Source organism: Syngnathus scovelli, chromosome 2 (assembly GCF_024217435.2).
Source record: "Syngnathus scovelli strain Florida chromosome 2, RoL_Ssco_1.2, whole genome shotgun sequence".
Classification (NCBI taxonomy): domain Eukaryota; kingdom Metazoa; phylum Chordata; class Actinopteri; order Syngnathiformes; family Syngnathidae; genus Syngnathus; species Syngnathus scovelli.
The window spans coordinates 3366684-3389412 of NC_090848.1; the positions used below are offsets into that span (position 1 = coordinate 3366684).

Sequence of the window (22729 nt, forward strand, 5' to 3'; positions counted from 1 at the left end):
TTGTAATTTTTAATACACATGTAATTTTCTTTGATTTATGTCTAGTTTGACAGTACACGGTTGAGGCGAGAGGGTTGGTGGACGAAGACGGTTGCGAGTTATGACCGGACTGTCGAGCTGCACTCCATCCTCTCCAGAATAGCTTTCATCCCGCTGTCATCCGAGCACTCACTTTTCAATCAATCCTTTCCATCTTGAGCTGCGCTTGCCTCCCCTCACTGTCAATTCAATTTTCCTCATTTGCAGGCTTCCTTCCCTCCTCCTCAGACCTCGTATATAATGTTCGGGAGGCGGCCGCCCTGTCAATCCACCAGACCTCGACCTTCCTAAATCACCGCAATGTATTCTCCTGCCAAGCCGCCCCCGAAAGGATGTCAAAGCAAACCCTGACCCCACTTGACAGCCCCCCTTCTCCACGTGCAGCCATTTTGGGAGGGGTGCGAGCTGCCGGCCTGCTGAAGGTGTCACAAAGACGATAATGAGAGGGCGTGCCGGTTGAAGGGTCGTTTCTGCTGCAGCTTAACTCTCGGCTGGCCTGTCTCAGCTTTCAACATGAAGGCACCGCTTATTAGCGAGTCAGCCCATGCAGGAGGGACGTAAGAGCAAATTGTGTTGCTGTTGAATGTCTGTGTCGTGAATTGAAAGGGTGCCAAGCACGTCATGAACTCCATTAGGATTTAGTGAGGCTTTATGGCAGCGGGTCGAAAACAATTTACCCACTCTTGCATTCAAATCGAATGGCAAAGTAAAAAAATTCAAATGGGTCGTTAGGAAATGAGCTTTCGGCTCAAAAGTTTCCAAGTCACTTTGCATGGTGTTGCATTAGCTCATGCTAAAAACAAAATGTCTTTTGTATATTTCATCAGCTCCAATGCCTGCCTTTTGCTTCACTATGGAGTCAATATTCCGTACTAGCGTCAGGTTAGTCCCCGCCCACTTTGACTTCATCATTTGGCCTCACGGGCAAAGCGTGTCAGCTAGCCTTTGTTTTTTTTATGAGACGCATTTTGTATTCAAAACAGGGACATAGAATAAAAAACAGGTTTTCCATGGAACTACGGTGTGACGGTTAGATGATTTTGTGGTCAGCGCTTTTGTTTGCGCAGTGGAAATCCGCCCATGCAGTTGTGGTGGAGGAGAAAGCGTCCCGAGGCTGAAACAGGGGAAAACAAAGTGTTCCTTCCTCCTACACACTTACTGGAAGAGCGAAAACGTTTGGATGGGCGCCAGCCTCTGCTTGACATTGGCACCCCATCAACAAAAGTTGCTTTTGCCATCCAAATAAAACAATGTGATTCTCTTTGTTTTAGGCTTTGTTGCACAATGCTTCTTTTTTTTTTTTTCGAAAAGATAATGTGACCTAGTTGTGTGTAATTTAGTGATTCTTTAATAATTGATGACGATGCATCTTTTTTTTATTTTTTATTGTGCAATGCTGCAAACTGGCTTCGTTGGAAAACATACCAGATGTGCATCTGTTGGTTTCATTATTTAAAAAAAAAATGAAACTGTATGACAACTCCTTACGAGCACAAAGCTCCTTCTGTTATGCACGTCTCGGCCACTAGAGGGCAGTACGATCCAATTAGCTAAAAATTGAGACGGAGGAGACTGTCAATGCCTCAGTCAGCTGCAGTAGGAATTCGATGCTTATCACTGAGGATAAAGAATATACGCCCGCAAGTATGATACTTTTTGCTGCTGAGGCGAATTGTGCTCTATAACCGATGCTATTCATTAGCCCGTCGACTACGTTTTGCAATATATGGTAGCATGAAGCTAACAGACGTTCCTGCTTTGTGGTTATTTCGAATACACAACTTGTAAGTTGTTGAATTTGATGTTTAGTTTGACAATTATAGACAAAGCTATATTTTTAGGAATAAGCTTTTAATACATCAATATAATTGGGGCGGCTTGCATTTGCCTATGTGAGGATGCAGAAAACGGCAACAGCAGAAGGAGGCCAGGTGAGTGCCTAATTTGCATGCACACACGCACACACCAACGTGCACACGCGAACACACACAGACACGTGCACGCACACCTCCAGCTGGCTGCCCCACCCTAATTTTCACGTCCTGTCATCTCTCTCTTTCCCGGCGCCTGCATCTATGTCGGCGCCTCTTATTTGAACCTGGGGTCACTTTCTCCCCGCCGGAGCTCAGTATGTGTCGTTCCCAGAGGAACGCTAGTCAGCGTAACGCATCATCTGAATGAAAACTGTTGCAGCCTGTTGCGGCGACGGCTCGCACGTATCAATGAGCCGCTCGGCTATTAGCTGGGGGAGGGGAAAGAAGGCAGAAAATGGGCATTGATTTTAAAGGCAGAAAAATGGCATTTGCGTCGCCTTGCCCGCAAAGGCCCGGATGTTCAAAGCGTAGGCAAAATGCACCTTTATGAAATCTCACTTTTGCAAAATATGCGCCGATGCAAAATGGCAGCATGAAGAATGTCAGGTGAGACCCTGTTGCATGCGGCCGCGACAGAAAAGAAATCACACTCGTGAAGCAGATGGACAGCTGTATGAGCTGCCACAAGTGCGGACATGAATCATTCTGATCGTCACACCAATCATTCCGATATGCATATCGCCATCATCACCATCATCATGGTATGGATACAAAACCATGTTGTGTTAACATGACAGCTCCACGATAACGTCATTCAAAATGAAGACTACTTCCCTCCAGAGCAGACAATGAATTGTGAAATATCCGCAAGTCGCTAAAGGTGTGATGGCACCTCTGCAGCCTCATGAGGCAACCCATCAGACGTCCTCTTTTTTTTTTTTCCAACCTCCAAAGTGTCTGGACACACCAAAACTGCTCTTACCTTCGCAACGATGTTTCTTTCCTCCGTCGAGTCCTCAAGCGGATCTATTGCCGCTTGGCCTGGTCTGGTCCGGTCCGGTCTGCTCTAGCCTGGCCTGGTGTGGTGCCGTCTGCCTGTGTGCACCTCGGTACGGTGCTGATGCTGCAGTGATAGAAAAACACACCCTCCTCCCTCTGGCCGCGCTCGCTCTCTCGCTCCCTCCCTCCCTTTCTCCCCCTCATTGGCTGCCTCTCGGAGGTGACATCACCCCTCCGTCTGAGCCTCCGCCTCGGCTCCCCTCCTCGCTCCGTCGTGTGGATCCCTGGTTGTTCCCCTCTATTGTAACCCCCCCCCCCGTCCATGTCCGTCCTCTCGTCCCCTCCTCATCCTCACATCCAGCTGCTCTTCTTCTTGCGCTCGCATCCATCAAAGTAGCACATGCTGAAAAATTAGCACACTGCCGAGAATCTCCTCCAGCTAATATATCAGGCGGTCCAAAAAAAGTTATCGGTCTCCACATTGAAGCTCTTTCAGTCCTTCTCTGTGCCTTTTGGTTTTTTTATCTAAGCATTAACTCTTCACAAGTGAGGGTACCCTACACTCTTCCATAAGTGGGTCAAAAATGAGCCATATTAGATTCAACGTGTTTTTAATGCGATTGTCTTTTTGGTAGAGAGTCATTCATTTCCATGATATTAGATTTCCATTGGATTCCATAGAAAATGCATTTTTGACCCACTTATGGAAGTTTGGGGTCGTAATACAAAAACTACAATTTCTTAAAATGTATAAAAGGTAAGTTAAAATTTTAAATGCCATGTTTTTTGAGAAATACCTGGAATATGAAAACATAACTTTTTATTATGAAGCCATTTCAAAACAACCTCACCCACTTATGCATTTAAGGGTTAAAGAAACGTCTGGCAAGGAACATTATGCAATAACACTGAATTAAAATGTGAGAGGCATAATACGCCACCTCTTATCTGCACGAGATGAGCCGATCTCATGACGGCCCCTCTAGGGGTGATACATTGATAAATGTCGCCTGGCAACCACGGAAAAGGAGACAATCAAGATCTCCTGATTGGACCTCTGCCGTTTCCTGTGACTGCAAATGAACTACTGATGATGATGTCTTACAATTCAAGGGAACATAAAAAATTAAACATGGAACAAGCTGTTCCAAGCTCCTTCATAAGCCGCAAATTTATTCATGCCTTGCCCAAGACAAAGAGTCAAACAACCCAAATTTAAACATTCCTATATTTTAATTCTATACTTATTCAAAATTATATCTAATGCATTCACGTGCCTCAAAGATTACATTGCAGCAATTTGAATGTTATCCAACATCAAAATTGTAAGGATGACTATAACAAATTAATATATAAATAAGGCTGTGAGTAATGCCGTTCTACTTAAAGGCCATTATTCCGAAGGCTGAAGATCTTTGAGTACTTAAAAGGTTGAAAAGTGAAAGCCCAGTTCTAAGAAAACAAAGAGCAGGAGAAGAAACAGCATGGCAACATAGCGCACAGTCACATCCTTCCGCCTTGCGAACCGCCAAGCAGCGCGCCCATCTGCTGCCGGAAAAAAGCCGACCAAAGCTGCATAGGGCGAGAGACCTTCACAAGGGAAGAATGATGAATGACGCTGGGCTTAAAGAGGTGACAAGCCCAACCAACAACCCTGCTTGAGGTCAACCAATCTGGGTCAAAACCAGAACAGTAACACCAAGTGCAAACTAAAGGACGACATTGTTGGTGTGCAGTTGCCCTCAATTAACAGTGCCAGAAATTGACAAATTCATCTTTTGTGGTGAGGCAGTTGTGTTTTGTGATCGAGGTTGGCATCCTGAAAAGATGAATGGGTAGCAGAGCAGAAAGGCCACAACTCCAGCCAGGAGCGTTCAAATCATTTCAAAGCCGTGGACGTCTGTTCACGAAAAAAGAGTAAAGGAATGTACAAAATTGAGATAATAATCGAATTGTACATGAGATGTTTAGTTTGTCAAGAGGAAGTGGAAGAAGTCAAGATAAGCGCGGCCAGTTCGAGCACGGGCAAATCGTGCACAGGTCAACGGAGAGAAAATATTTGCAAATGCTGATTTGAGAAGAGACATTTTGCGCCTTCTTGGCTGGAAAGCTTTTAGCAAAGCTCTCTGCTCGTTTTCTCGTGGATGAGATGAGCTGGAGGGAGCCGCAAAAGCGCGCATCCAATGAACGGCTTCAACTGAGAAGGGAAATCCAACCGAGTCAGCAGAAGGTGGGCGGGTGGAGACATTTTCATCACCTTAAAAGCAGGAGGAGGGGAGGCAATCGCGTAAATGGCCGGCTGCACTGCGGATGGGGAAACTCGGGAGCGACAAGAACGGAAATAGACAAGAGGCTGCTCGTGCAAAAAGGTGGATACGCTCGTGCTGGAGACAAAATATTGATATGGCAATAGACGGAGTCATTACGCGGCGCAGGAAAGGACACGCTTGCGTCAAGTATCCGAGCGCATGCTGGCTGCCATCCAACGGCTCCATTTGCGCACCACTTCTAATTAGTCGAGCTTCGTCAACATTAAAATGATCAAAACTCATACCACATCACCAGAAACTAGATGGGGCAATAGATGGTGGCAAAGATGAATGCAGCTTATTTCACAAGCACAACTTGGCAGATTGTGAACAAAAAAAACCAAAACATATTCCTGCATCTGACTGGGCACTTGCGACCATTTCCATGTATATCAACGTGGCTGTGTTATACTGCCCCCAAGCGGGCAATGTGCACACAGCAGACGACTCAACATGCACAAACTGGTTGATTCTTTATAGTCCATTTAATCATCCCTTAAAATTTTTGACTAAAATAAGTCTATCAATCCGCTAGTCTGCGGCATTGAAGTTGTGAGAGCGCAAGGTCAACCCACCGTCTCGGAGCCATCTTTAATCACTCGCTAATTGAAGGCAAATGACTCTGATTAAGTTTCCTGCCATGCGCTTGGGTGACTTGACTCTGACAGCTCAGCGTGACCGAGAGCAAGAATGCTTTTATTTCAAATAGAATCGGCAAAATGAGCACCTTTTAAATATTTGGCCGTTGTAGTAGATTCGTTAGGTATCTGTACTTTACTTTTATGTCATGTTGCAATTTAAAATAAAATACTATGTGAGACATTTGTCACAATTGACCACCGTATATGCTCAAGTGACGTGAACACACTTCACATAACAGTACACAAAATATGCAAATTAGGAACCATAATAAAAGTTACCATAGTAGGATTCTGTAGCCTTTTCTACAATGATAAAATAAAAAATAATCTGCTGACAAAATTAAGCCATCGCTCAAGTAATTATTTTGTAAATCTTAAATATGTCCGTTCAAGACGTAATTCTAGGCTTTTAATGATTTATAGGCCTTCAGTTAATCTTTGGAAGACAAAGCTCATGAAGGCAGCATTTTTTTTGTCACCACAGAAGCTGAACGCGAGGAAGTCGTTACCTTGCCAGATGCACCGTTTATCCACGTCTCCACAACGTTCGTCCATCCCAAAGGCTGCTTGTTTTACTTGCTATTAAAAGCAAACTTGATAATAAATCTAATATGTTCGATTCGTGGATTCCAAAATGTTCCATAGGGATAATCCGTCCGTCCGTGCGGTCAGTAAAAAGTAGGATCTTCCTCTTGACAGTTCGAGAAAAAAAGCACTTCCGCCAAGTGAACACCTGATTCAACCTAAATGGCCCGCCACCGCACGGTGGGCGGTCCTGTCAATTGTCCATACAGTGAGGGTGGCCAAAGAGCAACTTTAAAAATCAAGATTTACTGCCGTGGGGATCGAGTTTCCTTATATATTCACTCAAAAGAGAATTTTTCGCGTCAACTCCTACTACTTTGTTTTTTCGAGGAAGCGCGTTGCATCTTTTTGCCTCCTGCTCAGCCGCGGCCCATAAATGACGTCACACGTTTCAAAACTTTAGTGTTTTTTAGACCTGAACCCAGATTTAATCATTCAATGAAACAATGTCATTTTACTAGTATATTTATTGGTGTCCATTTTGGCTCTTTCAATCCTTAAACCAGAAGCAGGGCAGACGCTATATATATATATTGTACACAGTATATAAGTTTTAGGACAAGTCATCCTAAAATATTTAAGGAAGCCTTTTTTTTGGTCACGCTAAAGCAGTCAATTTGCTGGAATTGAGCTGAAGAAATAACCAAACTTGCCTTCATTGCCCACTTTCAAGCACCGAAGCCTGTGGACTCAGGTACACAAGTTCCTGAGCAAGGCCGTTTGGAGGAAAGGAACACGAGGCAACATTTCTAGCGATGTCGTTACTGGGTATGATTTACTTTAAATATAAATCTGGCACGATGCATCGAAAATACTTAAGCATCTTTCTGGATTTGGTAATTTATAAGGTTAAGGTTAAAACATTTAAAAAGACAAGACGCAATTTTATGCATTTATTCATGTTATTCCAATCGGATTCAAAGGCTCAAGGCTGTCAGCAATTTAATAGTCAAAAATACTCTAGAATTTGTTTTTTTTTTTTGTTTTTTTAATCTCCTTCAGGTTTTGGCTTCAAGTGTACCATTCTTCCTTAAAAATGCCACAAAATGTTTTTGAAAAGTGCATTTTTGTGAACTTCTCAAGTTGTTCAGCCCAAAACAAAACAAACGAACAAAATCAAGGCTTGTGATCAAAAATTTGCAACAAGAAACCACCAACGCAAAGGTTTTATAACCATCCTGTTCACACATTCTTTTTTTCTTTTTACACAGCCAGAGGAACAAAAAAAGTTGAAACAATAAACTCCCAAACCTTTTGTACAGAGAAAAATCAACCTAGATGAAGAAAATGTCTCTTATATAAGTCCAGTCGCCTTTGCATTTGCCCTTTCCATTTAAATGGGGAGGGGCCGACAAGCGCGCACGTGACGTGCGTGTCTTTTACACGCGAGATTCTCCATGTGGTTTTTGATCTGTCGTGTATGGACTGGAAACCAGTAACTCTGCACCATTAAACAAGTCATCCAGTATCATCTATGCAGGCGCTGTTAAACAAATTTAACTATGTGGGGTCGTCAAGCTCTAATTCAGGTGTGTGCGTGCGTGTGTGTGCATGTGTGTGTCTTCAAGAGTCTCATTGATTAAGCCAGCCCGAATCCCTCAGAGCACTCCTGGATGGCCAGCAGCAGCATGTGTCTCAGCTTCTCGTAACTCTCGTAGGCAGGGAGGTCCAGCTGGTTGAAACTACACGCAAAGAACACACGGTGTCATTTCTGGAGGCGGCAGACGGGTTCATTTGTCACACGCAACGTGTTTGCTTACCAAGTGTGAGCGGAGGGCAGGCGGTCGGTGGAGCGGTCGTCACGGTGGATTTGGAACTTCTGGATGCCGTTCATGCCCTCGAGAGCGGCGAAACCCTGAAGGGGAACTTTGGAGGTGCCGGTGACGAATTGTAAGAACTTGGCTCGGTCCGCTTGGTCGAAGGAACGGAGAGCCCTCCAGAACCACTGGATCTTTGGTAAAAAGCAAACAAGTGAGTTCTCACGTGGCTGGCTTCTCAACGACATCAAGACGGACATCCCACAGTACCTGGATGGAGCTGGACTGGTATTTGTGGTACTCCGTGTTGGCCTTGAGGTCATCGATATCGATGGTGGGCAGGCCAGAGATGAGCAGCTCCAGCTCCTGCTCGGTGAAGATGGAGATCAGCCTCTTGGGGATGATCTCGTAGAAGCCCTCCAGGAAGGCGGCCAGCTGCTTGCGGATGGCGCCTGCGCAACATAGTTCGAGGCGGCTAAAGTAATTGCAGCATTTATGAGAGCACATTTTCTCACACAGTAACACTTCTGACACCTTGTCAGTCACGCCCGTGTTTCATTTTACGGCAATACGATCAAAACATGATTTTTTTGATTGCATATTTTCCCACGGCGGTGTTGAATATCATACTAAATGTAAAGCCCAAGCTTACCTGTCATCTTCATCTGGCAAACCAGGTGCACGTATTCTTTTTTGTTTTCTTCTGTGACCAGAATGTTGGCGCCGTTTGGCTTGAGGTCTCGCACTTCACAGACACCGAACTCTTGGACCTGCGACGTAATAAAAAGAGCGGCGGGAAGCTCTTGAAATCCGTTTGCCTCTCGCTATTTTCCAGACGACCGCGTCGAGAGCATTGTCAAGCGGCGCTCGTGTGCCAATCTTGGGAGCGACAAGCCATTTTCCGGCACCCACCTCTGTGCTGAATGTGAGTTCATAGCCTAATGTGGACACGTCGTTCTCCAACAAATAGACCAAACCCTGGAAGAAGGGGTAGTCCTCACTCTCCATGTCAGTGTACCTAGGAAGAGAAAAACAGCAGGACAAATGTTAGCGCTGACATTATTTCTCATCATCACTTTGAATTTGCATCACCTGACACTCTTGCCCAGGATGTGCTTGTAAAAGCTTCGTGTGAAGTAACACTCCAATAACCGGTTATCGTAAACGGCTTTGGCCACCACCCGGCCCACAAACTTGAAGTAGCTCAAGTGGTTGGGGTTGCAGTGGGACGAGGGATTGATGGTGTAGGTGACCCGATCTCCGGGGGACGTGCGGAACAGGGCGTACATGGGGTTGAACATCTCCCGGGAGATGATCATGTACCATTCCCTCAGAAGACCGCCGGCATCTTGGCCCTCTTCTCCTTCGAAGACAATGTACCTGCAACAAAGACAAAAGCACGTTGGCGTGCTTCCGGATGGAGCCGACTCGGGCGGACGTTTGGGCGAGGGAAGCGTACAGCCTGTTCTTCATGTCCTCGGGGCTCTTGCGATGAAGTTCTCTGTATGAGTCCTCAAACACGTGATCTCTTCTTACGTGCACAGCCATGTCCTCTTTCCTCAGGCCTTCATCTAGGCGTTCCAGCTCCTGGCGGAAATACCTGCCAGATGAACAACAACGGGTCAGCCACCAAGAAAGTCTGAATTGAGCACAGGTCAACAAAGGTCAAATTCATCCGGCTTACTTCCTCTTCACATCAAAGTCCAGGATACGGATGTAATCCACCAAGACCGCAAAAGGTCCATCAGCCAAATGAGTGGTGGACTGACGCAGGATCTGGTTGAGTACTGTGCGATGAGTTTCTACAAACAAGGGGAATTCACAGTCATCAGACCAGAAGAAAATATGTAAAGCGTTTACGGTCTTTGGCCAGCGAGTTCATTCCCTCTTACCGGCAAATCGGAGGAACTTCTGCGTGTCTGGTGGCAAGTTTGAAGAGATGTGCATGGAGGACGGTTCCCGGGAGAAGAACGGGTCTAGGGACGATGGTGTTGCTGGTGTGAGCGGCGCCGGAGAAAGCGGCGGCGGTTCGTCCTTGATGTGCGAAAGTTGGCTCTCCCGTGTGTCCCGGACAGGAGGTTTGCTCTCTCGCTCGGTGGCGTGGACGAGGAAGAAGGCCTCCACAGCAGGCTGGAGAACTACGGAGGGATCACAATGGAAATGAAATAGGACAAAAAAGCATCGCTTAAACGGCATAGCGGGAAGATTCCACCTACCCAAGACAGCGTGCTGGTCATGGGACTCTTCTAGCTCCTTCAAGCATTCGCCGAGCATGTCCCACAGCTCATCCAGCAGGAGCTGCTCGCTGAGCAGAGGGAGGTCGGGGAGTTTCTCCTCACTCTCTGATTGGCCATTTCCTTCCTCATCTGAGGGGGAAAAACAAACATATAAAAACACGTTCTCTGCCCCCAAACATCAATACAGATTGAAACCTTTTAAGAGTGTGAATAACTCACCCAGAGTTGAAGAGTCCAGCTCCATAGATGTTTGGTCAACATCCATTGGAGAATCATCTCTCTGAGTCGCCTGAGCCTCTGACACCGACTGCATTTCGGACTGTAGCGACCCAAACAGGAGACGGCCAGAAAGACGGGCGGGATGGGAAACAAAAGATAATAATTAGCATTACACTTGAGCTACTTATCTGCATGCATTAAGTCATTTGCGGATTCAATGATTAGGGCACTGTGGCTTGAGCAGGTAAAGCATGAAGCAACTTCAGCCAGACACCACTGCTGCCGATGATCATCACGGGGTTGCCGAGTTTGGAGCAGGGACCCTCACACGTTATACAAACAAGCATGCTGAGAGAGCACACATGGTGGGTTACTGACATCCATTTCTGAGCAGAGTCATAAAACAACTCTTCAGAAACAAGTTGCAAACAAGACTACATTTGGAGGTAAGAATGCAAAATAGATCCAATAAAATAGCATGAATAAGCTAAAGGCATGTCAGTCGCTCACAGAAATTGCATCCAGCCTACGACGTCACCAAAAATGAGGCCCGAGTGAGCGAGTGTGCTTAAGTGTCTGCTGTCAACGCGGCCCATGCTAACCGTAGCGGCAGCAGCTGTGCCAGCAGGGGGAGCAGCACCGGCGGGGGCATGAGACGCTGCGACTGACGATCCGGCGGCGACGGCGACCGCGGCGGCAGTGGGCGGAGGTGCCTGTGTGAGCCGACGTGCCCGCTGACCCTCTCTCACCATCTGGATGATGGCGTCGGCTTCGGCCTCCAGTTGACGAACGGCAGCCTGAATGCTGCTGGCTGAGCCCAGGCTGGCCGAGCCTATCCGTTGAGCAAAAGGGGGCGGGATTTAGCGCTCCGAACCTCAATTGCGCAACACTTCCTCGGCCGTATCGATCTCTCACCTATTCGCCCGGTCTGTTTGGCTTTCTTGTTGGCACGGCGCGTGTCCTCGCGAAGTTGGATAATCACCTGCAACACTCGCAAGAAAAATTTCTGTGTCGATGTCTTGGAGGTGAGAGAGCTCATGCAGGGGAGTTGCAGTTCTCGTCCGCCAAGCGTGCGCTTCTGTGCAGCCACAATCACCACGCTCTCTGCTCCATCAAACCTGAGGCCCAACGACAAACACCTTTAAGGTTGAGCAAATGAGTATTTCATTTAAAACTACAATAAAGCGAATGGAGTGCTTTTTTGCATCGATCATACCTGCTGGTCATTTTGCCCTTAAGTCTGCCAGTGAGGGAGGAATCATCAGGAGGTGCATCGGGGGAATGAGAATCTGCGTGCGCTCGTCTCTGCTGCTCCAAGTTGTACTCTCGGAGTTCAGCCAGTAGCGTACCTGGGCGGGAATGGAAATGTTTAAGGAGAGCGTACGAGGCTTTGCGAAAAGCCAGGAGCATAGCACTGACCAATTTGTTTGCACAGCGTATAACCAAGATGTCTTGCGCCGCTGAGCAGCAGTCTGAGCACAGTGTCCCTGGTGGAACCATCTCCCCTGGATAACTGAAGTAATATATTTGCTGCATCTTCCAGACCCTCTTCTGAGCATGAATGAGAAGTCAACACCTTGAACAAAGAGCAGACTTATATTAAAAAAAAAACAAAAAAAACAGGAAGGACATAGCGGTAGGTACACAAGGCAATGTTGGAAGTTGAACTTTCACAAAGCCCACACATGGTATTTTCCGATACCTCCACAGAAAGCTGAAGCTGTTTCTCCGTAAGTCCAGCCGAGGCAATCTTGTTGTCACTCTCCGTGCTACTTGAAGAGCTCTTTGTTTTTGCTGCTGTGACAGAATGAGAACACATCAATGACGAGTAGCATTTCGCAGCGATGACAAAAGTTTCCAAACGTCGCCGCTGTTCCTTCTACCTGTGAAGACTGTGGATGTCGTCAATGGCGTGGAACCCGCAAACATTAAAAGACTTGTCCCTGAGGAGGTGCTCTGGGTCCCAGATCCCGCAGAGGCCACTGTGCCCACTGGAGCGGGCTGGGTGCTTGATGCCACTGTGCCCTGCGCAGTGCCAGGGGCTGCGGCAGCCGAGCTGATGATCTGGTTGGGGTTGGCTGACTGTGGAGTAGCGTGGCCTGCAGGCACCTCCGTGGCCTTGTTGTCAGGCAGGGCAATGGATATGAGCGAGAGCAGACGCAGCAGCTTTTCAGTGAGCAAGGAGCTCCGCCTGATGACGGGATGGGACAGCATGTTCATCAACTGACCAAGGGGGGACGTTTCCAGGCTTAACTGGAGTCCCTCGGCCTCTGCGTTGCCCCCTAAAGGCACGGTCTTCATTGAGGCTTTTCCTTTGCGACTGACATTCATGTTGTCCAACTTTACAAGCAGGTCCCAAAAATCGGTGGAAATTCCCAAAGACTGGGGAGTGATTGATGAGGAGCCAAAAGCGTTCTGTGCGCCCGAAGCATTGGAGTTTGGGTTGTTTTGAGCCTGGGAACTTGACTTTGATCCTCCGCTCATACCGCCCACGCCCGAGGAGCTCGAACAAAGTCGGGCCTCCAGGTCAGAGGATGACACGGACAGATCCTTACAACGCTGCTGGGTGAAATGACTGGGGAACACCTGCAGTGTCAGAAAAAAAAAATCCGTCACTCAGTACTCATTAAATATCAAAAAGTGGATACATAACAGCTTGCAGTTGTAATTTAATTTGTTTTAAGTTTCCATGCCAACATTTTGGCAGGTTGGTGTAACATTTTCAATACAAAAATGTAAGAGAAGGTAAGCCATATACAATATACACAAGAACACGTTCCATGGTAGGCAGGTAAAATAAGCTTTCCGTACCATGTTTTATAAAAGTGCTACGATGCAACCATATAACACTGCCCCTCGCGGGAAATTTGACAAACGTGGCATGGTTGGACGATATTGCGAGGCGGCAAACAAAGGAACCACAGCAATGAGCCTTGCTCTGTGTGTTTGTTAGCATCGATTGTTATTTAATAAGTTTGGGGGAGGAAGGAGTGGGGTAGTAGGGGTGGCTGGAAGCCTTCCCATTACCCTCACGGGAAAACAGCAAAATTAAGTAAATTGCAGCTATGCATAATTTTAAACAAAGTACTCAAATAAATATTTGCATGTTGCGAAAGTGCATGCTGCATATGAAAGGGCTCGGAAAATTGTTGCCTGGCACTCCAGACCTAATATTGCACCAGCACTCAGTTCATCTTTAAACGAACCGACAAGTCAAATTTATGTATTTGCTGTGATAAGTTTGATTAATTCAGCATTAACTCAGTTTTAAATGAAAGCCTAGCCGGCAGCCGACGACATTGTAAGCATTAATTTCAAAAGACGTGGCGTTTTTCCTCGATGTCACGTCCGCCCTTTGCTGATTGGTTCCTTCGAACTGTCAGTTTGCTCATCTTTCGAGCAGATTTCAAGATGGATACGTGACTCACCTTGGCTAGCTGGATGAGTGTGTCCAACACATGTCGACAGACGACAGGGGCAGCTTGCGGATGGATGTGTACGGTGGAGCCTCCACCTCCCGCGCAGGTTACCCCCGCAGGAGCTCCCGACATACCACCTCCCAGGGCTCCGGATGCTGCTGCAGCAGCAGCAGCAGCCGAGTGACGGTCAGCATGCTTCCTACCAGATACCCGTTGGATCTGGAAGATGTTAGTCCGACAGCCCAAGGCCGCATCCATGGACACAGAGAGCCAAGAAAGTTGGCTGGAACTACGAGACTCCACTCTGTTTAGAAGCTCGAGGGAGGAGGAGGAGGAGGAAGAGCAGAGGGAGGCGGCAGCTGAGCCTTTCGCGCCGCAGCCTCCCTGAGAGCTCCTTTTTCCACGAGAATCTTCAAGGCGCGAGGTCTCCACACACACCTCACTCTCACTACTGCGTTGGAGGATGGACAACAGACTGCGGATGACCCAGCCGCGTGTCTGCGAGTGGTAGCAAAGATTCCTGAGCACACGGTGCAGACGGCTGGTGTTGAGCTTGGGTTCATCCACAAACAGCAACACCAGCAGACAGGACAAGGCCTCGTGATCCAGCAGAAAACGGCCGCGCAGGCGCAACAAAGAATCCACACTGGAACTGGATGGTCTGAGGAAATAACATGAAGTGATCAGCATCTAAAGGCACAACGGTTCTTCCATAAATAAAAGATTGTGACGCTTTTACCTGTGGTTCGAGCCGCCACCCATCTGGAATGTGCCTCCTCTCTGCACGGCCAGTCGGGTGTACTGGACTCCACGATTGCTCCCTAAGCGACTGGTGAAGGCTGGCGAGCGCAGGATGGCCGAGAGCGCAGATGTGGAACTGTGACCAAAGAGCCGCTCGTGCATCAGTTGCCTTTGTCGTGCCTCTTGCTCCCGACGCAACGCCGCGGCTTCGGCGGCGATGTCGGGAGGCATGACGGCCAACACGCTGTCCTCCATGTCTTCCAACACACTGCGTCTCAGCTCAGAGGGCAGCGTCTGGATGAAGGTAACTGGGTCCAGGGGAGTATCTCCCTGTGTGGGCTGTTGGGAAACCTCCCTGCGCTGCTGCTCGGCTCGTTGCTGGGCAAGGACCTAAAATAATCAACGGCAAACTTAGTCCGACTTTTTATTCTGTGAAAATGCAAACCGTCTTCTCAGGAGTTCTCACCTCCTCCTGTATGGCAGGCGGCAACGCAGCCAGGAACTCAGGGCTGACCTCCGTAACCCCTGGTCCTGTTAGTACAGGCGCGGTAGAAGAGGGCAGGCTGGTAGCAGCAGCCGTGCGAGATGGTGGTCGTATTCCCAACTGATTTTGAAGCACTTCTCTACGAATGTCCTCAGGAAGCGCTGCCAGGAAAGACGGATCCACACCCTCAGGAAGACTGATTCCTGCAAAGACAAAGGAAAATACCACGACAATGTTAAAACACAACTACGGTGTCATGTCTTGGGAGTTCAATAATTAGCATGTGCGGTGGAGGAAAAGAAAAAAAAAATACAACCACCTGTACCTGCAAGTGGGTCTTCTTCGTCATTGCTAGTGGATGGGAGAGGCTCTTCCTGGATAGCTTGGGATTGGCTGTCGGCGCTGTCACTCCTGATGATTGCTTCACCGGCAGATGAAACTGAAGTGGAGCTAATCAAAAGAAGACCATTTCTTCAGATTTTTTTTTCTCTTTAAATCAATATACAGATGACATATTGACAAACAAAAAGAACCTGACCCAGTCTCCGTAATGGTCTGCCTGTCGGTCAACTCGCTCTCCCCGCTGGCAGACAGATCTTGCGACACAAGGGCAGTCTGAGCAGGGTTGGCAACGGCTTCATCTTGCGTGGCAGAGGCGGGGCTGCTGGTGTCCATTGGTGACCCCTCCAGTCGTGACACACCCACTACTGTTGGTTCTGAGGTCTCAACCATATCCGGGCTTGAGGCTAGGAGGCAGAATTTTTTTTTTTTTTTTTTTTTTTACAAAGAGCTCTACTACTTTCTCCGCCATTGCCTCTCTTACCGATTGTGGGTGCTGGGGACATTTCCATCTGAGATGCTTCTGCTTCACTATTAGGCCTGTCGGCTGCCGCCAAAGGTGGAAGTCGAGCGCCGGCCAGAGCCGCCAATGAGCTGGCATGCGACTCGGCCAACAGCAGGCCAGCCATCGGTTGGTGGACCTGCTGATTGATTGCGGTTTCCAAGGAAACTAGGGCCTGTTCATGCGGGGCTGGCGTAGTGGGCGTGACCTCTCCAGAAGGTGGCGCAGTAAGGAAGCCTTCTGACACCCTCGGTGGGTCTAGAGAAGACACTGCAACTCCTTGAGACTGCTCACCCTCTAAAAGACAAAAATATGGGAAAAATATTATTTTTTACCTCACGAATGAGGGCAAAAAAGGGTCTGAAAATGGCTGAGTGAAATCATTTAACATGGGACAGCACGACGACAATTTATATTCTGATGTGAGAAGATTAGCGTGTGAAAAAAAACATGACTATGGCTACTTTCTGTTGCATGACCTTTGAAACCATTACAAAGAGGTCGCCTGATAACGGGCAGCTCTCATAACTGGAGTCAAAGTCCTTGCGACGACCCAACATGTGACGTTTTGGGGCCCACATGAAATTTCACTGGATGAAATTGAGCACATGCAAACACAAGATGTTAAACAGTCGTACTGAGGAAGGCAGTAGGTTGCATCGTTATCTCCTGAACGGGGTGTACAATCCTGTTCCCCAACAACAACACAACTTACTACCTCACCACAACACAACCAGTTTCAAAAGAATGACATTCAGGTCTTCAGACAGCAGATTTTTCCCCTGCCGGCGATATGGCCGAGATGCTGTGGCGCTGCCCTAAGAAAGACAGTAGACTGTATAGTTATCTCCCAGATCTGGTGTGATCCTAAAACTATACAAACTACTACCTCATCCCAGAGCATGCACTGTCGACTCCTGTGGTTTCTTTCAAAAGAACACACAATACACTTAACGCAAGTCAGTACCTGCTGTGCTTTCTGCACCATTAACTGTCCCCAATCCAGAACCCTACGAGCGAGAAAGCAGAACAAGACACAAAGTGAACGTTTGTCAACGGCAGCTTATCGAGTCATCTCTCGTGTGCGTAATCGAATCATCAGCAAGCCTACCTGCAGGCCCTGCTCCCTGGTCTGCTCAGCTCCGGAGGCCCTCCGCTCATTTTGTTTGGACTCTTCCTCTTCCGCCAGCTGCCGCCTCCGCTTTTCCCTGCGCTCTTCCAACTCCTCGTCTCGCAGACCTTCCAGATGCTGCAGGATGGGCACCTTCACAACTGCAAATAACACATCACAAATTCATCTTGAGCTGGGGTACGGAACATAAAACGTGCTGTTGGTGCTCCTGCATTGAAAGCAGAAAAATAAATCATCCCGAGCTTGACCCAGAAAACTTTGGTGAGAGAACTTTCCGTGCTGCAGCATTCATATCAAGTAAGTGTCACAACTTTGCTCACCTGCGACACAGTCGTGCATGCTTTCCGCATCCAGCACTTTACACTCATCTGTCCATCGAGTTAAGGCGGTAGGAATGCTTGAGAGGGTGCCTAGAAAAACAGAAAACCAACATGTCAAGAATTATAAACTCAACGATATACATCGAAAACAAAAATCATCTCACCAGCTTGACCCCCCGTGCTGCTCTGCTCGTGGAAAAAGTCGTCAAATTCGTCATCGGAGCGAGCAATGATGTGGACGTCCTCGTTTCCGACCAAAAGACGGGCTCGGCCGCGAGACTGGAGAGGTAGCGAGCTGGACAGTTGCAAAATGTCTGCTGCGGCACTGGGTCCCAACAACCTAGATGCGGTGGAAATGTTTAGAAACGGGCAGGCGGCTGTTAGGCGTGCGAGAGTTCAAAGGTCAACAAGGCATCTGACCTCTGCAGGATGAGGGGAGGGTTGGGCTGGCGGTTTCCAGGGTAGTGGACATGGATGGTGTGCCCGCTGTTGGCAGTGAGCTGCCTGAGCGTCCGCTGGCTGCGACCCATGCCTTGCGCCAGACGGCTGCTAGTGCCGGCCACACCTAGGGTGAGGGAACCGTGGTCAGCGTGGCGCACCATCAGTGGGTGGGCGCTAGGGATGTTGCCTGGGGAGGGAGGGATGTCAGCTGATGGAAGAACACAAAACGGAGGTCGACGTTAGGAAAAAGCTTCGCAATATACTTCAGTTTCCCGTCTACGTTCGCGACCGATCGTGGCTGCCGAGTTACAAGTGCCGAAAGCCGACAAGCGCTCTGCTTACCATTGTTGGAGAACATGTTGTCGAACTCGATGATGAGGTCATCATCCCTGTCAAATCGCTCAAAGCGGATATGAGGGGCGGCGTTGATGTCAGGGAAATCCTCATCCAACTCCATCTCTGAACCTTCGTCGTCATCATCCTCATCTCCTTCCTCGTCATCCTTAAGGGCAAGTGAGAGTCATGAATTTGGACGAGCGACACCACTTGATGCGACATCTTATTAAAAAGTGTATTAATCCAAACCGGGTCCTCCTCCTCGTCTTCCTCCTCCTCCTCTTCCTCATCCTGGCTGTCGTCATCATCGTTGCTGCCACTGGAGTCTTCCTCTTGCGTGTGTTCCTCATCCTCTGGTTCCAGGATATTCATGGAGTCTAATCATAAGAGGGCAATTTTAAAAGACGTACAGCTTACAAAACTTCAAACTGTGTTCTCCCCCCACACTCACCTTCTCGGTTTGCCTGAAGAGTAGATGTCTGGCTAATATTGGAGGGGGCCTCTTCCATCAGCACATCCTCTTGTGATTCATCCTCAGCACTTCGCCCGACTGACGGGAAAATGAAAAAGGTCAGAAATGTCGCTGCACAAATAAACGCAGACCTCCAATTAAGGCTTACCTATGATTGCGCTACTGACGGTACCGCCGTCTCTCTCAAGTAGCTCATCAATCAGATCCACCAACTCATTCTCCACCTTCACGCACATGTAAATATTGTCACACTTACACGTATTGAAACAGCAACAAATACTAATCAAAAATGCTAATCACCTGCATAGCCTGAGTGCTGAGAACCTCCGGTTGACCAGCAATGACCACCGTGTCTCCCTCCGTTTCTCCATCCATCAAGTCGCTGTCCGCTCCCTGCACTCTGTGGTTGCCCTCCACTGGCTCGGCTTCACCAGATTCTCCTGTAACAGATCCCAGAGATCGCTAAGTTGCTCCTTCCAGACACTGGAGAGCATCCGGTGTACCATGTCGAACGCGGATACCTTGATCTTGAGTGTTGCTGTTGCTATCCCTCGCAGCGCCCGTTGTGTCATTTTCGGTTTTGTTCTTGTTGGAACATCCTTTGCTCCCAAACAAACTGCTGGGCTGATTAACAATGCGGGACAGAGTCTCCAGAGGCTTAAGGGCAGCATTCACCGTGTTGGCCATGTTGGGGCTAAACCAATCAAATGTGAATTAGTTGTCATCGCTTCACCATACTTTACCGGACACAAAAATACACAAAAGCTAATTTGCTCTTAAAACACAGTTGTGCTATCTGAAATTGGATTTATGAGCCATTTTTTTCAATCTTGCTACAGCACACAATGTATATCTGCTCTTAAGAGAATCCATACCCTCGGATGGTGAATGAGATTATTCCTGATTTCATACCTGGACAAATCCAAGCTGTGCGGCACACGAGCCAAGTCGCTGACCAGTCCTTTCTTGAGAAATAGCCGTATGATATTATTCATGCCATTATGTTGCGTCTTGGCTGCTGCTGTGCTATAGAAACTGGACGTGGAGGGACACGACTCCATGATGGTGCTGATGATGCACATCACTGCCTGAAGCCTGGAGGACACAGAGGAACATTGGAACTTTGCAACACCAATCAACGGCCATCAGAGTGCATTTACAAACGTCGCTTACCTCGCATGTTTCTCAGCACCTTCGGTCATTCCTAAAGCTCGACTGAGGGCAGCTTTCACCTCGTTAACCAGAGCAGCCTGGGCATCGGTGCCGGTGCCAGCGGCGGCTAGGCTGGCAAGGAAAAGACGGGCCAAGGCAGGGGTGTCCTTGTCCTCGGAATTTTGGGTGTGAGGCAGCAAGTGGTCGAGCACAAAAGCGAGCACACTGCAATCCTGTCGGGACGGACATGTAACAAGTGAAGGGGGGAAACTTGTACTGAAAGGGGAGACGCCAACTAAGCGTCCATCAAGCAGAAGTTGTTACCCACCTCCTTAATAAGCTCAGATTGTCCTGCAGTGTAGCAGTAAGAGGCAATTAGTGTGGCAATGCCAACATAGGAGCGCACCAGTTCAGCCAGCAGTCTCAGGATGGTGGAGGTAGGCATGAGAGGTTTGCTCGCCTTTACCTTTGCCGCCTTAGCCTCCTCTGAGCTGCTACTCTTATCACCCTCCTGCTCTTTCTTTCCCTCACGCATCTCCTCGGGAGTGGAGGCTAAGGATGTTCATGCAGTGTACATCAGTTGAGTGACAACATCTCAACTTGTCATTTTTTTTTTTTTTTAAAAGGCTACTTTGTGAGACAACTAAAATCAATTTGTTTTCACCTTCTCCTTGTGGCGTGCCAGACTGGGATGACTCTGCCACCGCTCCATCCGCAGCAAAAACTTGAGACTAGGGAGAAGGCAGCCATTATTATCTGTTTTAACCACACCTTCTGAAATGTTACTGTTCGTCGCTAAAGCTCACATTGATATGGAATGCGGACTGGGAGTCAAAGTCACTGCCTTGTCGAGTGAGACGGTACTGTTGGTAAACATCGTCGCCGACGTCCTGCAATATCTGGCACAGGTCTTGGCTGCCAGGAACAGCTGAGACACGTTCTTCTGGGCGTTCAGCTATAACCAAAAAAAAAACATTGTGTTGTAATAATTTAAAGTGTGAAGCTATGAGGGAGAGGTTTGCCTTCAAATAATTTGAATTGCTCGAGAGCCAACGAAAATATCCTACGTTCTTCAGGAGCATGGTATGCAGCCAAGGCGTTGAGCATGTCGTATATGACCTCCTTGATGGTGTCAGGAATGGTAGGTAGGGGTGACAATTTCAGCGGAGTGGTTTTCACCAGCTGCACGGCATTTGGCCCCTTTATACGAAGATTTTCAAACTCGTCGTCGGAGGCTGCGGGAAGACGGGTAACAAAACGGAATGAATGCAAGTCGGAAAAACTAACGGCTAAAAATGGTGAGCCGCTCACCTGTGCCAGCTCCGCGGGGTGCGGGCAGAGCGATGCGGACGCAATTGCTGGCGGTTTCGGCAAAACATTCCGGATCACGGCACGCGGCAGGGCCCAGCACACGCAAGATATAATTGATTTCCCTTGAGCCAAGGCTGCCGGACACCACCCCTGAGGTGGTGCTGCCTGCTCCGCTGGTCACTGCAGATCTCACCACCTGGAGCAACAGATGAACTCTTTCAGCATACATTTACAAATTTTGTTATAAAAAAACAGAAGGGCATCAAAACCTTTTCCATAGTATGCCGAAGAGTAGCTGGATCTTCGATGATGTGTCTGAAGAGCAGCGTGACAAGAGGTGTGAAGCCATTGAACCCGGAGGTCTGCGTCAGTCCAAGAATCATTCGAGTGCTCTTGAGCTCGGCGAACATCATGGCGTAGTGGTGATTTCGCGTCAAACGCAAACAGAGACGCAGCGTGGCGTGCAGGGTGTCTGGGTCCACCGGGACGCTAATCATGCTGACGCAAGCGCGGATAAGAACGGTGGTCATGTCGTCACTCAGGCCTACGACAGTCGAGCCTTGCAAAGAGTCCGGCTCCTGGGAAGGCGCCGCCGAGCCAGAGGTCGCCTCCTTGGGATGGCTGGAAACATCCTTGGGGATACTCATTTCCACTGCTGCCCCGGCGTCAAGATAGGTCTGAGTTTCTTCCACTTTGCACCGGTCTCCCTCTTCTTTCTCAGGGTCTGTTACGCAGCCCGCCTTGGCCGCTTTGGGCAAGCGTGGAAGTCTCTGAACAGTCAACATCACTGGCCTCCGGTTGCCAGTCTCTTCATTTACCTACACCAACAGCGACTCTCGTTAGATTACAAAGGAGTCCGTAAAGAAAGTTCAAAAGGTCATGTCCAGGTTTCGCACAAATACCTGCACCATGTTGTTAAACTGAACCGTGTATCGTCTGCGTCCGGCTGTGAAGCGAACGTTCGTTTCTCCGGCCCTCCACGCAGAGTCAATAGTGCTGTTGTTGGAAGCGCTGTAACTGCACCAACGGCCTGAGCGGTCATCAAACCATCTCCAGTTGTTCCCATTCGGCTGAAGATACTGAAGAGAGCCCAAGAACAGCATTGTAGTAGTACACAACCCAACACGACACATATAGCTCGCAGATATTTTACCTTGTTCATTTGCGATCTGCGTAGTGAAGATACTGCCATTTTCTCATAAAAGTCAATAATCAGCAAGACTGGTGTGATCCACCTACAGGAACATGAGCAAGATTCAGCATGTGCGTGTTCAGAATTGAAGATGTAACATTCAGTTATGCGGCTATTCTTCAGGTCAGAGGCCATTTCGAGCTGACGCAAACTCACTTTGGTGTCTGAATGTCTTTCTGTTCTTTTGCCGCCTGCAGACATGGCTGGACCACCTCGAGAAGCTTAATCAGCAAATCGAGAATGCCACTCTTTTCTACTACTGTGGTACACATGAGCTTCAGTTCCTTT

At 48.3% G+C, this 22729-nt stretch overlaps 2 protein-coding genes across 9 annotated transcripts in view; both read right to left on the minus strand.

The window, feature by feature from the left end:
• l1cama (L1 cell adhesion molecule, paralog a) overlaps nt 1-3001 on the minus strand; it is a 28982-nt gene extending 25981 nt beyond the window's left edge. For all 3 annotated transcript variants that reach the window (XM_049754500.1, XM_049754499.1, XM_049754498.1), the window contains exon 1: nt 2836-3001. The gene's annotated coding sequence lies outside the window, so the exon portion shown is untranslated. The remainder of the gene's footprint in view (nt 1-2835) is intronic.
• A 4266-nt stretch (nt 3002-7267) lies between these two features.
• huwe1 (HECT, UBA and WWE domain containing E3 ubiquitin protein ligase 1) overlaps nt 7268-22729 on the minus strand; it is a 29211-nt gene continuing 13749 nt past the window's right edge. For 3 of the 6 annotated variants that reach the window (XM_049754488.2, XM_049754486.2, XM_049754483.2), the window contains exons 38-82: nt 22598-22725; nt 22403-22484; nt 22152-22328; nt 21519-22067; nt 21250-21445; nt 21006-21173; nt 20745-20893; nt 20603-20669; nt 20267-20490; nt 19960-20171; nt 19699-19881; nt 19308-19480; nt 19087-19226; nt 18935-19010; nt 18766-18864; nt 18564-18691; nt 18321-18480; nt 17958-18186; nt 17702-17877; nt 17538-17627; nt 17197-17357; nt 17053-17095; nt 16068-16382; nt 15783-15990; nt 15564-15694; nt 15227-15447; nt 14759-15150; nt 14029-14680; nt 12484-13186; nt 12303-12397; nt 12020-12176; nt 11817-11949; nt 11516-11739; nt 11203-11432; nt 10601-10700; nt 10361-10510; nt 10037-10282; nt 9829-9946; nt 9604-9744; nt 9237-9524; nt 9057-9162; nt 8797-8914; nt 8415-8596; nt 8148-8338; nt 7268-8069 (exon numbers count right to left, since the gene is read on the minus strand). In XM_049754488.2, the coding sequence (XP_049610445.1) occupies nt 7967-8069; nt 8148-8338; nt 8415-8596; nt 8797-8914; nt 9057-9162; nt 9237-9524; nt 9604-9744; nt 9829-9946; nt 10037-10282; nt 10361-10510; nt 10601-10700; nt 11203-11432; nt 11516-11739; nt 11817-11949; nt 12020-12176; nt 12303-12397; nt 12484-13186; nt 14029-14680; nt 14759-15150; nt 15227-15447; nt 15564-15694; nt 15783-15990; nt 16068-16382; nt 17053-17095; nt 17197-17357; nt 17538-17627; nt 17702-17877; nt 17958-18186; nt 18321-18480; nt 18564-18691; nt 18766-18864; nt 18935-19010; nt 19087-19226; nt 19308-19480; nt 19699-19881; nt 19960-20171; nt 20267-20490; nt 20603-20669; nt 20745-20893; nt 21006-21173; nt 21250-21445; nt 21519-22067; nt 22152-22328; nt 22403-22484; nt 22598-22725 (8814 nt within the window). In that variant the 3' untranslated portion in view covers nt 7268-7966. The remainder of the gene's footprint in view (nt 8070-8147; nt 8339-8414; nt 8597-8796; nt 8915-9056; nt 9163-9236; nt 9525-9603; nt 9745-9828; nt 9947-10036; nt 10283-10360; nt 10511-10600; nt 10701-11202; nt 11433-11515; nt 11740-11816; nt 11950-12019; nt 12177-12302; nt 12398-12483; nt 13187-14028; nt 14681-14758; nt 15151-15226; nt 15448-15563; nt 15695-15782; nt 15991-16067; nt 16383-17052; nt 17096-17196; nt 17358-17537; nt 17628-17701; nt 17878-17957; nt 18187-18320; nt 18481-18563; nt 18692-18765; nt 18865-18934; nt 19011-19086; nt 19227-19307; nt 19481-19698; nt 19882-19959; nt 20172-20266; nt 20491-20602; nt 20670-20744; nt 20894-21005; nt 21174-21249; nt 21446-21518; nt 22068-22151; nt 22329-22402; nt 22485-22597; nt 22726-22729) is intronic. The other 3 variants (XM_068649850.1, XM_068649851.1, XM_068649852.1) reach the window with 2 other exon arrangements.